At 42.5% G+C, this 15,390-nt stretch overlaps 2 protein-coding genes across 2 annotated transcripts in view; both read right to left on the bottom strand.

The window, feature by feature from the left end:
- The window catches only part of ATP5L (ATP synthase, H+ transporting, mitochondrial Fo complex, subunit G), a 34,341-nt gene extending 26,580 nt beyond the window's left edge, over positions 1-7,761 (bottom strand). The window contains exons 1-2 of the mRNA XM_011926888.1: positions 7,434-7,761; positions 1,842-2,002 (exon numbers count right to left, since the gene is read on the bottom strand). Coding sequence (XP_011782278.1) covers positions 1,842-2,002; positions 7,434-7,485 — 213 coding nt within the window. The 5' untranslated portion in view covers positions 7,486-7,761. The remainder of the gene's footprint in view (positions 1-1,841; positions 2,003-7,433) is intronic.
- A 2,184-nt stretch (positions 7,762-9,945) lies between these two features.
- The window catches only part of UBE4A (ubiquitination factor E4A), a 58,397-nt gene continuing 52,952 nt past the window's right edge, over positions 9,946-15,390 (bottom strand). The window contains exon 19 of the mRNA XM_011927036.1: positions 9,946-12,855. Within this exon, the coding sequence (XP_011782426.1) occupies positions 12,729-12,855 (127 nt within the window). The 3' untranslated portion in view covers positions 9,946-12,728. The remainder of the gene's footprint in view (positions 12,856-15,390) is intronic.

The following is a 15,390-nucleotide window of genomic DNA, read 5'->3' as shown; positions in this document are numbered from 1 at the left end:
AACCATTCTTTTCCAGAATTAAGGAGACAAAGAACATAAAGACACTATTCAAACTAGAAGGCAGTTTTAGTCAAAGTTGAGAATTACTAACATTACTTTTGTTCAACTGCTGAGAACCCTTGAACTTTCAATTTTGTAAGGTAAGTAGTTAGAGCTTATAAATTCTTTCAAAGCATTCTTTACAGACCTGAACTGACTTAACCCTTTCATTATAAGTTTATGAGACACTTTATGGGCCCTAAAACAACCCACATCCTGGATATAGCTGGTGCATTTAGATAGGGCATTCATATGAAAGGATGGCTCTAGGAAGGCCGAGTCTCTGAACAGACATTTTTGTCTGGCAAAAGAAAATCTGCTGAAAGATGAAGTGCTGTCTTCCCCCTTTAGACCTCATTTTTATTCATTTAGTATTTGACTTAACTCTGACCAAGTATCTGGTATTCATATCAACATTTTACTGCCCCAAGGAGAAATATACACATCTGGTTCAGGAAAGCACTGTTATTAATACATGGAGCTAGAATATGGATCTTGAAATTCTAGTTGAAAAAAAAACTTTCCATAACAAACCTGGACCTTTTCCTTTCAGTACTTCTGGAAGTGAATTTTCCCCATCAAATTAGACCAGAAGTTTACGGAAGTCTTCTGAAAAACCACCATATTTCCCAGGATGTAGGCTCTAAAATTAGCAATCATTTAGGCTTTTTGTACTCTGTGCTTGGATCATGCAAATAAAATCCAAGTTCCAATTCTTTTTTTCCTTTTTTTTTTTTGAGACTGAGTCTCGCTCTGTTACCCAGGCTGGCGTGCAGTGGTGCGATCTCGGCTCACTGCAAACTCTGCCTCCCAGGTTCATACCATTCTCCTGCCTCAGCCTCCTGAGGAGCTGGGACTACAGGCGCCCACTACCACACCTGGCTAATTTTTTGTATTTTCAGTAGAGATGGGGTTTCACTGTATTAGCCAGGATGGTCTCGATCTCCTGACCTCATGATCTGCCCGCCTCGGCCTCCCGAAGTGCTAGGATTACAGGTGTGAGCCACCAGGTCCGGCCTTTTTTCCTTAGGAGACAGGGTCTCACTCTGTCACCCAGGCACTGACACAATCATAGCTCACTGCCTCCTCTAACTCCTGGGCTCAAGCAATCCTCTCGCCTCAGCCTCCCAAGTAGTTGGGACTACAGGTGCATGCCACCACACCTGGCACATTTTTTTCGCTATTTTGGGTAGAGATAGGGCCTTGCTATATTGTCTGGGCTGGTCTCGAACTCCTGGCCTCAAGCGATCCTCTTACTTACTTTGGACTCCCAAAGTACTGGGATTATAGGCAGGAAGTGACTGCGCATGGCCACAAGTTCCAATTCTTACAGTTTTTAGATTTTATCTTCACACAATTCAATAACCCAGGTTTGGTATTTTTATCTTACATATAAGAAGTGTTAGCTTCCTGACTGTGACATAGTTCAAGAGATGTTTTGGCTGAACTGGGGACAATCTCAGGACTACAGATGAAAAAAGTATAGACTCAGCAAAGCAAGCCATCATATTTTAGTATACTGTCTAATATAGGAAAGGAAAAAAAAATTTCCCAATAAAAATGGTCACTTTTTTGCTAGGTTTAAGACTGTTAGAAAACTAAGACATAAAATGGGCTAATTATTTCTGCCCAGGTGACAAAATTAGAAAAGTAAGTATCTTCCTCAGCAGTCAAAATTTTTTTCCTTATTATGTTGGATTCAACCACATTGGAAACATATATATTAATCAAAACAATCAGAAAAATCCCAAGGGAAGACATTTTCTGTTATGCACATCCGTTTTCATTTAGCCCATGGTTACCTTAACTGTGAGCTGTTTGAAGCTACCAGTCTGAGCACTATTGACTATTTTTTTCAGGCTCTGAATAGCTCTAGGGATCTCAGCAGGGGTGGGAGGAACCAGCTCAACCTTGGCGTAGTACCAAAATGTGGCCAATCGAGGCTTCGAGTAAGTCACAGCAGCTGGAAAACAAAACAAAACAAAACAACCAGGATGAACTCACTAGAGACCGAAAGAAGCAGATGTGTGGGCTGGACACAAATATTTATTCATGCATCACCTTCATTCACTGCTTGTACCAAATGTGCACCCAGTGTGAAAAGTCAAAGCTGCTCCCTGGTAACAAGAGGCTTTTAAAGATGCAGAACACCTGTGCCACAGGGCTGTTCAATCAGGCAGGATGCTATAAGCACATTCAATTATGCCAGTACTTCACTAGTGGCCAGCTAGTACTGTACTTCATTTATGAATGGCAAATCTAGCTAACTGTAAAGATGCCAGAAGTTGGATTTAGACACAAGAGAACAGTCAATTTATTCATATTTTCTTGGTAGAGAGATAAGTAAATTTGAAGAAAAAGGCGAAGAAAGGGATAAAGGATTTAGAATGGCACTCTTAAGAACAAGATGGAAAGTTATAATATTATACACAAGTTCAGATGGAATTAAAACAACTGGTACCCATTTTGGTATTGTCATCAATATGTGCTGGATTAAATCTTTCTCTTGACAAAAGCACAGCTGCTCCTCTTTCAAAGACATCACAAATAATAAAAGTAAAACCTACATGTATCGTTAAGAGCCCAAACTAGAATCTATTACCAAGCTGGAATTCCTCAAGGTATTTACTATTTCAAGAGAAGAGACCATTAACAACCAGGGTAGTTGTGAGAATGTAGTAGTGATTTCAGAAAGAGGAAGACATTTTTTATTTAAAAAATTATAAGAGAGGCTAGGTGCAGTGCTCATGCCTGTAAACCCAGCACTTTGGGAGGCCAAGGCGGGCAGATCACTTGTGGCCAGGAATTTGAGACCATCCTGCCCAACATGGTGAAACCCTGTCTCTACTAAAACTACAAAAATTAGCTGGGCATGGTGGTGTGCGCCTGTAGTCCCAGCTACTCGGGAGGCTGAGGCACAAGAATTGCTTGGACAGGGGAACCAGAGGTTGCAGTGAGCCAAGATCTCACCATGACACTCCAGTCTAGGGAACAGAATGAGACTTTGTTTCAAAAATTACAAGAGAAATGTAATAAAAATAGCATGAAGGCCCATAAAGTGTCTACTGTTCAAAGACAGATGACCCAAGGCTCTTGGTGTTTTCCTTGTATTAATGGCCTCCATTTGAGTATTTCTGAATTAGTATCTCCCTCATCTTCTGTGTTTGGGGATATGGGCATACCTTTTTTTTTTTTCTGAGGTGGAGTCTCACTCTATCGCCCAGGCTGGAGTGCAGTGCTGCGATCTCGGCTCACTGCAAGCTCCGCCTCCCAGGTTCACGCCATTCTCCTGCCTCAGCCTCCTGAGTAGCTGGGACTACAGGTGCCCACTACCACGCCCGGGGCTAATTGTTTTTTGTATTTTTAGTAGAGATGGGGTTTCACCGTGTTAGTCAGGATGGCCTCGATCTCCTGATCTTGTGATCCGCCCATCTCGGCCTCCCAAAGTGCTGGGATTACAGGCGTGAGCCACCGCGCCCGGCCAAGGATATAGGCATACCTTCAAGCAGACACAAAGCTCTAAGAGATGGTTCCAAATAGAACTGCCAATGCCTGTAAGGTGGGACAATAAAAAAAAGTACAGTCCTGTGGAACAGTCAACCAATTGTCAATATTATCTCCAACACACAGACATTTCATCCTTTAAAAAAAAAGAATCAGTTTACTGTACATAAACACTATTTTAGGTGGTAAATTTGTTTCTTAGGGGATACAGGTTAAAGAGTTTGAAACTGCTTTACATGTATACAAGAGATAAAACATAATGAATGGTAGATGATGGGAGCTAGGTTTCTCAGTGGAGGTTGAGTAATGTTACAGGTAAGCAAGAAAAGAAGCAAGAATAAACCCCACGGTACTAGGTTAGAGTTGGACTCAGGTTTAGCTTAATATATACACAGACTGATAGACTCAGAAATAATTATGTATACATATATGCATGCATATACATGGGTTAGTATGCATATATACACATCTATACGGATACCTATCTATGTCTCTGTCAATTGAGAGGACCTAGAAGTAGTGATGTTCTAGTAGCAAGGAACATAAACAGCATCCAGACCTTAGTTTCTCAATTCTATTGTCCAATAAAAGGAATTAAGGTTCCTTGGTGAAATGGCTGATTCTAAGGCTGGGACAGGGAAAACACAATATAAATCTGAAGCATCTTGTAGTATCAGAAAGGGAGGCAGCACGTCAAAAGGATGGAGGTGCTAACCTGAAAGAGCTCCCAAATAGCCAAGGGTGAAATAATTTGAGCAATAATACAGTATTTGATATACAAAGTATGAAATGAATGTACAAGTCCATACAATAAGTGACTGGATAAATAAACGGAGAAGAGACAAATCTTTCTCACAGAAGAATTCTATTTAATTTATGTAGATATTCCTTCCTACAGGAGATGGAATCCCCCCACTGTAATCACACCCTGCCTTTATGAGATAGGCTTAGTTATTTGCTTCTAAAGAATAGAACACAGAGAGAAAAACAGTAACTTTACAGTGGAGGAACCTATAACCAAGTGATGAAAGCTTGTATCACCAGAGATGTCACATGAATATCATATACCTCCTGACACGTGATTAGGGCATCTCATCACTGTGATATTTCCTCAAAATCCATAGTTCCAGACTAAGCATGAGAAAAACACTAGACAAATCCAGACTGGGGAAATGCTTCAGGATACCTAGACAGATACCTAGACAGACAAGATACCTAGATACCTTAAAACTGTCAAGGTCAGGAAAGATGAGGGAAGACTGGGAAACTGTCCTGGACCAAAGGAGGTTGGAAAGACCCAGAAACTAAATGCAATGTGGTACACTGGATTGGATCCTAGAATGGGAAGATTACTGGAAAAACTACTGAAATAGAAATAAAGTCTACAGTTAAGGGAAAAAAAAATCAGACTCTATGACTCCTAGGCAAGCCTAATGATAAATTTACTTATTTCCATAAGCTTCTTTGGCCCCCAGGGGAATTAACAGATATAGTCAGTAATTTTTATTAAATATTTAACATTCACATTTAATACACTAGCCTGTATATGTTATAAAGCAAAGTGTATTTCCACGTTAACATTCCAGCCCAGCTGAGTCCTCCTTTCTAAGTACTTTTGGAAGAATAACAAGTTATCTTTCAATTATTTACAATAACGGAGGGAAGGGTTTATATATTTCATAACAAAAAAATTACCTTGGTGTTACTTTTCTTTTTAGATTTTATCATAAAAACTAGATTGCAATTCCTTAATATGCGCCACCTAAAAAATGTGAAAGCCACACCAGAAAAAAAATCCACTTGAAATATTGAGAATTGTGCCTTAAATCATCCACGAAGTCCAGAGTGAAGCCTCCAATCCTTTTTTCTCTTTAGTTCTTTTTTTTTTTTTTTTTTTAGACGGCGTCTCCTCTGTTGCCAGGCTGGAGTGCAGTGGCGCCATCTTGGCTCACTGCAACCTCTGCCTCCTGGGTTAAAGAGATTTTCCTGCCTCAGCTTTCCGAGTAGCTGGGATTACAGGAGCCCGCCACCACGCCTGGCTAATTTCTGTTTTAGTAGAGATGAGGTTTCACCATGTTGGTGAGGCTGGTGTCCAACTCCTGACCTCAGGTGATCCACCCGCCTTGGCGTCGCAGTGCTGGGACTACAGGCGTAAGCCACGGTGTCCAGGCCTTTTTTTGAGACGGAGCCTTGCTTTGCCTCCCAGGCTGGCATGCAGTGGTGTGATCTCGACTCACTGCAACCTCCGCCTCCTGGATTCAAGCGATTCTCCTGCCTCCACCTCCCAAGTAGCTGCGATTACAGGCGTGCACCACCAGGCCTGGTGGTATTTTTAGTAGAGATGGGGTTTCACCATGTTGGCCAGGCTGGTCTCGAACTCCTGCCCTCAAATGATCTGCCCACCTCGGCCTCTCAAAGTGCTGAGATTACAGGCGTGAGCCACTGCCGCAGGGCCATCTCTTTTGATTAATATAAAATTGTAGAGCTCTATGACAGAAAACAATCTTAGTAAAGTAAAAGATTTTCTTGCAAGCTTAAGAAATTCTTTGGGAAAATGTGTAAAATGTTTCACTAGTAGGCTGTGAGGTTCTACAGGAGAGCCTTCAATAACTCACAGTTTGGCTGGTGATGGAGGGAAGGGAGGAGAGAATGGATAAAATACCAGGCTGGCACTGTGGCTCACGCCTGTAACTCCAGCACTTTGGGAGGCCGAGGCCGGAGGATCCCTTGAGCCCAGGAGTTAAGAGACTAGCCTGGGCAACATGGCGAAATCCCGTCTCTTAAAACATACAAAAATTAGCCAGGTGTGGTGGCACGCCTGGGATCCCAGCTGCTCAGGAGGCTGAGGTGGGAGGATCGCTTGAGTCTGGGAGGCAGAGGCTGCAGTGAGCTGTGATCTGCCACAGCACTCCAACCTGGGCGACAGAGTGAGAGTCCCTGTCTTCTAGGAAAAAAAAAAAGAAAGAAAGAAAAAGAAAATACCCAAATCAAACTCAAACACAGCAAAAGAGGCTAAAAAGTATTACATTTTTTTTTGAAGTTCTGCTTTCTATTCACATTTCAGAAATCTGGGCGAAAGTTAGAGATCCGACCTTCAGTTACTTACTGGAATACAGCACATTTAGGAAAACCTCACGTCAATTTATCTTATCTCGCTTCACCAATAAAATGAATAGCCTGCCACTGAGAAGACAACTGAAATATTTACTGGCCAAATAGGCTGTGGTTATTCAGGGTTGTTATGAAATACAGCGGTCTACCAGTGAGGCTCTTCAAGCCGAAAAATTTCCACGAATGCTAAGCTGTTATAACAAGGATTACTATACGGATCCCGTTCTATGCTTCTCGGGGCACGGATACTCATCCATGAAGTCCATTTCTACCTAAAATTTCCCTCGGATTAAAGTGGAAATATCTTAGAATCCGTCTAGGACAGAAAGCAAAGTCGACATTTCTGTTGACTTCCAAATACTCCACTGACAACCAGACCATGTGATGAGGCCGAATTGATGTACTTTCACACGTTTCTGCCCTTCCTTTTCTTAGCTCTCCTAACAGAGCCATGCCCTCTATATTCCTGCCCTTAGCGATCTCAGGGGGCGTAATGGCGGAGCTGCCGGGCAACGCCGGGCATCCTTCACACTACCTCTCTTCCCGGTGGTGGTTAGATTTCAGGAACTTCTAGGTTGTGTAGAGAACCCAATCTGCAGGTGAGGCGAGCGGAAGGCTAGAGGAGAGTCGCCAACCTTCCTGCTTCCTCCACCTGCAGGCCATCCCGCCCCGGCACCCGCAGGCCCCTCGGGTCTTCGCCGCCCGCTTCTTCCTCTCAGGCCATCGCAGGCCTCCCTGCCGCCCGTGTGCCCGCCTCGGCGGTCTCACATCGCGCTCACCGTTCACCAGAGCCGGGGTCTTCTCCACAAGGTTACGGACAAATTGGGCCATGGTTCTGGAATGCAAAGTCCGTTGGACGGAACGGCCGGCTGAATGTCACCCGCCGGAAGGACCCGTTGCAGGTCCCCATCCCACTTCCAAGGTCAGGCCGCCTCTTTTCGCGCCGGTCGAGGATATTTAAATGTCCAAAGATCTTTGAAGAATCCAGTCTGTCCACTTACTTTTTTCAACATGGAAGAGAAAGTGGATATTAAAAGATGATATTAGAGAGCATGTGAAGAACAGTGGGATTCCGCAGAGAAGCAGGCATTTTGTTGGGCAGCCACTAGCAGAGGTCCGGAAACCCGGCAGGAGCGCAAATGCGCATGCGCCCTGAACCGTCAGTGCTTTTCTTGGCGCCGATCTACGCTATTTCGCGTCTGGTGCTTTAGCTGCTTTTCTGAGAACCTAGGAAGTCGGTGCTGCAGAAGCATTCGCTGAGATTCTTCTAGTCCCACACGATCGTTGTACAGAGGTAGAGAGGGTCCAAGGCCAAACATACAAAGTTAGGGGCCGAGCAAGCACCACACAACCTGTTAGGCTTAACCCATAGCCCTTTTTATTTGAGACAGTCTCGTTCTGTCGCCCAGGCTGAAGTGCAGTGGCACGACTTCGGCTCATTGCAACCTCCGTTCCCCGGGTTCCAGCGATTGTCGTGCCTCAGTCTTCCGAGTAGATGGGACTACAGGCGCCCGCCACCACGCCTGGCTAATTTTTGTATTTTTAGTAGAGACTGTGTTTCACCATGTTGGCCAGGCTGGTCTCGAACTCCTGGAGCCTCAAGTGACCCGCCCGCCTTGGTGCTGGGATTACAGGCGTAAATCACCGCGCCTGGCCCCATAGCCCGTTTTAAAGTTGATTTTTTTGTAATCCCAGTCTCCCCAAAGTCCTGTATCAGGATTGGAATCCATTTCCCCTAATTCCCTAGTTAGCCACAAGGAGTTGTGCAGATGTGAGGGAAAAAACTCCTGTATTGAACGCCCACGCTATGCCAGGCATTTTGGAATTTAAAGAAAGCCTGTAAGGCATTGTCCCCATTGAGACTGGTCTTGAAAAATGGCCACACAATTTGGAAGTGGCAGAGTTGAGATCTGAAGAAGCTGCAGTGTAAACTCAGAGGGGGCATTCTATCAGATTAGGCATGGTGGTGATTTCAGCATACTTCCTAGAGAAGACCCTTGAGCTGATGTGTAAGAGAACAGCTGTATACTACAGAGGGCTGAAACTTCATAGTTTAATATGAGAAGGAAAAGATGTATGTAGGGAAGTGGCATTTGATGAGAGGAGCAGAACTATAATGTATCCTGGGGAAGTCTGAGCAGAAGTAAATCTCTGATTTTTGGAATGGTTAGAGGGGTGGAAAGAAAAATTTGAAGTGGTATCAAGGAACTAAGAACTTTTCAGTGAAGGAGTGATTCTGCTGCCCTAGATACTGCAGAAAAGTCAAATTAAGGATGGGAAAGTTAATTTAGCAATATGGCAATCTTTAACTAATTAGCGCAGTTTCAAAAAATTAGGATAGAAGCCAGGGTGAATGGTGAAGAAATATGGCTGTAAAGGATTACAAGTCAGAAAACCCAAGGGGGATGTGGAACTCAGGGGAGAAACTGAAGACAGAGAAGAGGCAGTCATTTATTTATTTAGAAATGGGGTCTTGCCACATTGCCTAGGCTGGTCTGAAACTCCTGGCCTCAAGAGATCATCCCACTTCTGCTTCTTGCTTAGCTCTAGGATTACAGGCACAGGCCATCCTGCCTGATGAGAAGGGATATTGACAAGAGGCAATATCCTTTCCTGATGAGGCAGGAAAGGAGAACTAGCCAGGGATCTATGGGGCCTTTTCCACAGATGTGACGATGGGAGAGGTTTGAAAGTCTTCAAAGTCTCTGAAGTCTTATCTTCCCAGCAACACGAAGGCAAAGTCATTGGATTGTGAAGGGTAAATGGGAGGGGGGGATGGGAAGGAATTTAAGGAAGGAGGCCAAAGTTTGGAATAGCTGAAGGACACACAGAAGGGTTGTTGGGCAACATTAGAGATAAGTTTGTGGTTGCACCATTCTAAAAATTGTGTTTTTCCTCCAACAATGGTCTGCAGTTTGGATATTGCAGCAGAGGGGAATGGCTGAGTTGATCTAGGCTGACATCTTGCATGGCAGGGGTATGGAAACAAGGAGCAAGAAAGGGGAAGATAACAGCAAATGATTACAGAGACCTGGGGTTCAGGCCAGATAAAGAAAAACAGTGAAGCCAAAAGAGAGCTGGTTAGGAAAACCATACTGTGAGATTCATCTCCTGAGGGTAACCCCAGGGTCCCCTCCAGAGGCCTGGTAAGGTAGGCTGGATCAGCCAGGTCATACATATTTGATGTTACTTACCTAAAAAAAAAGTGAAACATCGGAATCCTCTAAGTTTTCAGGGAGATTTCTGAAACTGCCACTAGCTTTTAATACTGGAATAAAGTGATAACAAAGGTTGTAAGTCAGGTGTTCATTTATTAAATACAAGTTTTGAACAAACACTGCCAGGCAAGTTTAACAAGAAGTAACCTTCCTGGAATGTTTCAAAATACAGTCGTGTTGATCAAGTTTTATTTCAATCAACCTTTTCATTTTCTGTTTCTAGGTTCATTTCCTGTTGAGCAATTAGAGCATGTGCATTATTTCCTCACATGACATCACAACAGTGCAGCATCAGCCTCTGGCTTGTAAAGGCACCCAGCAGACTTATGCTCTGTGCAATGGCTGCTTAGCAACCACCATCAAATAAAGTAATGAAGCTTTTGTAGAGTGTGATACCAAATAGCAACTGGCACCTTCACTTGCACCATTAAAAAAACCTTTAACATTTCCTTCAGTTTTCACATATCCATTAAAAACTATAGTAAAAAACAAAACCCAGACTGCTTGATAAAACATACTTAAACAATTTTCCAAGTTTAGTATTAGCCTCTTGTTAAGTTATGAGCAATACCAGAGCTGAGTGTAAGAGTCTTCATTTTGCTATCATACTCCAGCAAAGCCAACACACAAAACTAGGTATGTTAGAAAGTCTGCTCTACTAGATTTAGAGCTGCTTCTAAGTTCCAGACAAGACACCTTTTTAAGCTTCCAAGTGTATATATACACACGGTGTTGTACCAAGATAACTTTTTAAAGTCTAATTTTTTTGGATGTCCTTAAATTACTTCACAGAAAGAAAAAAGGCACAGAGGACACTTGGTTTCCTTACCAGTAGTGGCCTTAAGCTACACACTTGCCTGTGCAAAGAGTTTAAAGATATTCAGCAGCATTAATGGTGCCACAGCCATTCATAAAAAGTTTCAGGAAAATAGTTTAAAAAAAGAAGAAAAGCTTGCCAGAAAAGGCTTACAATCTGAAGGTTAAATACAGAAGAATACAGACAGAGACTGGAGGCAGCATGGGGGTTGTTAACTAGGAAGCTGCTGGGAATAGCTGCCTTCTGAGTTTTTGTGCCCATTTTCCTCCAGTTTTCTCCTGAAAAACTCTGGTCTTTTCCCCTCATTTTTAAAATGAAAACATCCTACTAGATTGGGTTTGAAGGATAAATGCAAATAGGCAGAAGCTTATTTTATACATAGTTCATTCTCAGAGAGGCAAAGGAGGATGATAAATACTGAATGAAGCTAATTTTAGAAAACAAACAAATCCTGTCAACCCATGCCATAAAGGCCCAGGGAGCACACCGAATGAATCTTACATTCTGGCATTTGCAAAAGTGTCTTCAACTTCCTTTTTCATTTACAAGCACAGCAATAGGCAACACCTAGTTTATATCTCGGGTGGGAAGCCCTCTTAGATTTGAGGCTTTCCAGCTGATGCAATTGAAAACACATCAAGGACTGCTTATAGCAACTTGTGTTGAAATGTAAAACTACTATTTTATTTGAAAGAGACCATAGTTAATAACATGTTCCAAATGAAGCAGTGACACCCACTTCTTGATCCTATCACTTTTCTTGTCACTTATGACATCTCTGGGCTTAGAAAGACAGTGATATAAAGACAGTCCATAGGGGGAATGTCCCTAGTCAGCATATTAAGCCGCACAATTGAGTAGTGAGCTCAATTTCACTAATGAAAGTGGTGAACATCCACCTACTAACTACACAGGACTAAGTGGATATTTAAAATGGCTTGTGGACAAGGTTGTGCCCAAATTCCTACTTTGTTAATTGAAGACCTAAGGCTGTGTTAGAAGTAGCTCTTAGAAGTCAGGTCACAAGCCCAAACAAGTATTAACTATATACATCTTATAATCTCAGCATTTTGTCAACAATGAGTATGTTAGTAAACATGGCCACATACTGCATACATCTCACTGTGGAAGAGAAAATATAAAGTGGTACTCAGTTTACACTAAACCAACATAAAAAAGCACATGGGGTATATGTGTGTATATATATATCTCACACACTGAGATATACTGTTGATATTAGTGTCTTAAAATGACATTTTTCATGGATATGATATTCGTTGCCTAAACCTGCTTAGGCCTAGTCCTTGTAGAAACAGATTTTCATAAGAGCATAAGGGCCCAACAGTCTCCTCACCCCCATCAGTTGGTAGGATTGCGCTACCAATCCTCATTAAAAGGACTGTATAACAAAATTAAGAGCTATCAACAGAAGTTGCACAAGATTCCTTTAAGTTCCTTTTTTTTTTCAAAAAAATTCTCATCTATCATCTTATTCAAAAGTCTACACAAACTTCAAGGTATCTGCTTTTATGTGAAGTTATTGTGTAACACAGAAAAGGGTCTAGATCATGAGGACTAGTAAATACACAGGATAACACAGGATTTTCTGATGACATCAGCTGTCACTGAAATATGTGACATCATATACTTATAAAAGCAGCACTCACCAAAAATGTTTGAACAGTAATTGGAAGAGAAATAGCGGGGTGACAGGAAGTTTTAGTAGCTGAAATAATTTCATTTAGGAAAAGGAAGAAGAATATGAAGAGACAACAAAAGGTGAAATGAGTGATGATTTCTAAACTTGGTGATGCTATAATAAGTATAATTTCCTGCAAGCCAGGGGAGCATTGTCAAGTTCTTAGGAATCTTAACTATCATAATTTCAGCAGGAGCAGTTCTCTAATTTAGTAAAGAAAAAAAAAAAAAAGAAAAGAAAAAGAAAAGAAAGAAAAGGAACAGAACCAGAAAGAGAGAAACCACAAACAATTGTTTATCTGCACTCTGGGGTTGGTTTTGGTTTGGTTAGTTCACAGTATCTATTCAAGTTGCTCCTTTTGTTGTTTCCTCTCTGCAAGCCACCGTTGGATTTTTTCTTTTAGTTCTGTGTTTGGACGGATCTGGTCCATGGTGAGGGGACTACGATTAAAGGGATCTGTTTGGTCACTGGGACGAAGAGAGAAAGGGAAATAGGGTTATTTCTGTAAGTTCTAACATTCTAAGCCAAAAATAGAACACCTGGGCATCGCATCTTAAGAATGAAACCAGAGTGCATTATAACTTTGAGTCAAATGCCGAGTCGGAGTTAGAAAGAGTGAGAAAAAGATGATTCAGGAGTTTTTGTAGCTACTTTGCTCATTTATTTATTTATTTATTTATTTTTGGAGACAGAGTCTTGCCCTGTCACCCAGGCTGGAGTGCAGTGGTACCCAGGATGGAGTGCAGTGTCGTGATCTCTGCTCACTGTAACCTCTGCCTCCTAGGTTAAAGCCATTCTCCAACCTCAGCCTCCCGAGTAGCTGGCATTACAGGCAAGCACCCCGACACTCAGCTAATTTTTGTATTTTCAGTAGAAACAGAGTTTCACCATGTTGGCCAGGCTGCTTTCAAACTCCTGGCCTCAAGTGACCCACCGGCCTTGGCCTCCCAAAGTGCTGGGATTACAGGCGTGAGCCACCCACCTGGCCTCTATTTCTTAATTTTATTTCAACACTGCTGTTCAGATGATATTCAATTACAGTGGCTTAAAAAATGCTATGCTTCTGTCACCTTTAGATTTCTCTAAGACAGAGACACTGTACATTCATGTCAGTGTAAAGAACTATTTGTAATTATAGTGACAGATTCTTAGGACAGTATAAGATGTTAAGGAATAAAGCCTTGTAGACCAACATTTGATTTAGTCAGCTGATTGTTATGCAAGTACATGCAGATTATGGCTTCCTGACACGTAAGAAGGTTTATGACAGGTGTCAATCTTTCGGCTTCCCAGGCCACAGTGGAAGAATTGTCTTGGCCCATACATAAAATACATGAAGACTAACAATAGCTAATAAGCTAAAAAAACAAAAATTGCCAAAAATTCTTATAATGTTTTAAGAAACGTTACGAATTTGTGTTGGGTCACATTTCAAGCCATCCTGGGCTACACGCACAGCTTGGAGAACCTTGGTTTATGACATACTTTAAGGGCTGATATACCTTTTCTCTACATTGAGGCCGCTATAAAATATAAATTTTCATTGCAAAAGACATACCATCTAGCACAGCATAATCCATATAGTGAATGCTTAGTACCAAATACCAAGAGGTGAAAAGTTTTTTTTTTTTTTTTTTTTTGAGACGGAGTCTTGCTCTGTTGCCCAGGCTGGAGTTGCAGTGGCGCTATCTTGGCTGACTGCAACCTTTGCCTCCCAGGTTCAGGGGATTCTCCTGCCTCAGCCTCCTGAGTAGCTGGGACTACAGGCGTGTGCCACCACGCCCAGCTAATTTTTGTATTTTTAGTAGAGACAGTGTTTCACCATGTTGGCCAGGCTGGTCTTAAACTCCTGACCTCAGGTGATCCACCTGCCTCGGCCTTTCAAAGTGCTAAGATTACAGGCGTAAATCACTGCACTTGGCCAAAAATTCATTTTTTTAATATTAAAAAATTTCCTTAACTTTGGGTCAAAGTATACAAAATGTATCTATCTGTTTATTTAGAGACAGTGTCTTGCTCTGTTGCCCAGGCAGGAGTGCAGTGCTGCAATCATAACTCAGTGCAGCCTGAATTCCTGTGCTCAAGCGATCTGCCTCAGCTTCCTGAGGAGCTAGGACTACAGGCATGTGCCATTACACTTGGCTAATTAAAAATAATTTTTTGTAGAGATAGAACTTAATGTTTTTTTTTTGGAGACAGAGTCTCACTCTGTCACCCAGGCTGGAGTGCAGTGGTGTGATCTCGGCTCACTGCAACCTCTGCCTCCTGGGTTCCAGTGATTCTCCTGCTTCAGCCTCCCAAGTAGCTGGGATTACATGCATGCCACAAGCCCAGCTAATTTTTGTATTTTTAGTAGAGATGGGGTTTCACCATGTTGGCTAGGCTGGTCTCAAACTTCTGATCTCAAGTAATCCACCTTCTTCAGCCTCCTACAGTGCTGGGATTACAGGCATGAACCACTGTGCCTGGCTCAATATAACTTAATTTTAAATATGGAGAGGCCAAACAAGGTGGCTATGCTTGTAATCCCAGCACTTTGAGAGGCTGATGTGAGTGGATTGCTTGAGCCCGGGAGTTTGCGACTGGCCTGGGTAACATAGAGAGACCCCTTCTCTACAAAAAATACAAAAATAAGCCAGGAACGGTGGTGCATGGCCTGTGGTCCCAGTTACTTGGTGAGACTGAGGTAGGAGGGTCGCTTGAGCCTGGGAGGGTGAGGCTATAGTGAGGTGAGATCATGCCACTGCACTCCAGCCCAGTGACAGAGCAAGACCCTGTCTCAAAAAAATAGATAAATCTATAAATAGGCAGAGTCTTTCAGCACTCATTTCTATCTAATGCTGGACTAAAACAGTTAAGGGGCCCATTCAGTAGCTAATAAGCTACCATTTATTGCTTCATTCTTTTTTTTCTTTTTTGAGACGGAGTCTCGCTCTGTCGCCCAGGCTGGAGTGCAGTGGCTGGACCTCAGCTCACTGCAAGCTCCGCCTCCCGGGTTTACG

The sequence above is a fragment of the Colobus angolensis genome, unplaced genomic scaffold (genome assembly GCF_000951035.1).
Source record: "Colobus angolensis palliatus isolate OR3802 unplaced genomic scaffold, Cang.pa_1.0 Scaffold7, whole genome shotgun sequence".
Classification (NCBI taxonomy): Eukaryota; Metazoa; Chordata; class Mammalia; order Primates; family Cercopithecidae; genus Colobus; species Colobus angolensis.
Note: the sequence above shows the minus strand (reverse complement) of the source record. Positions and strands in the feature narration are given on the sequence as shown.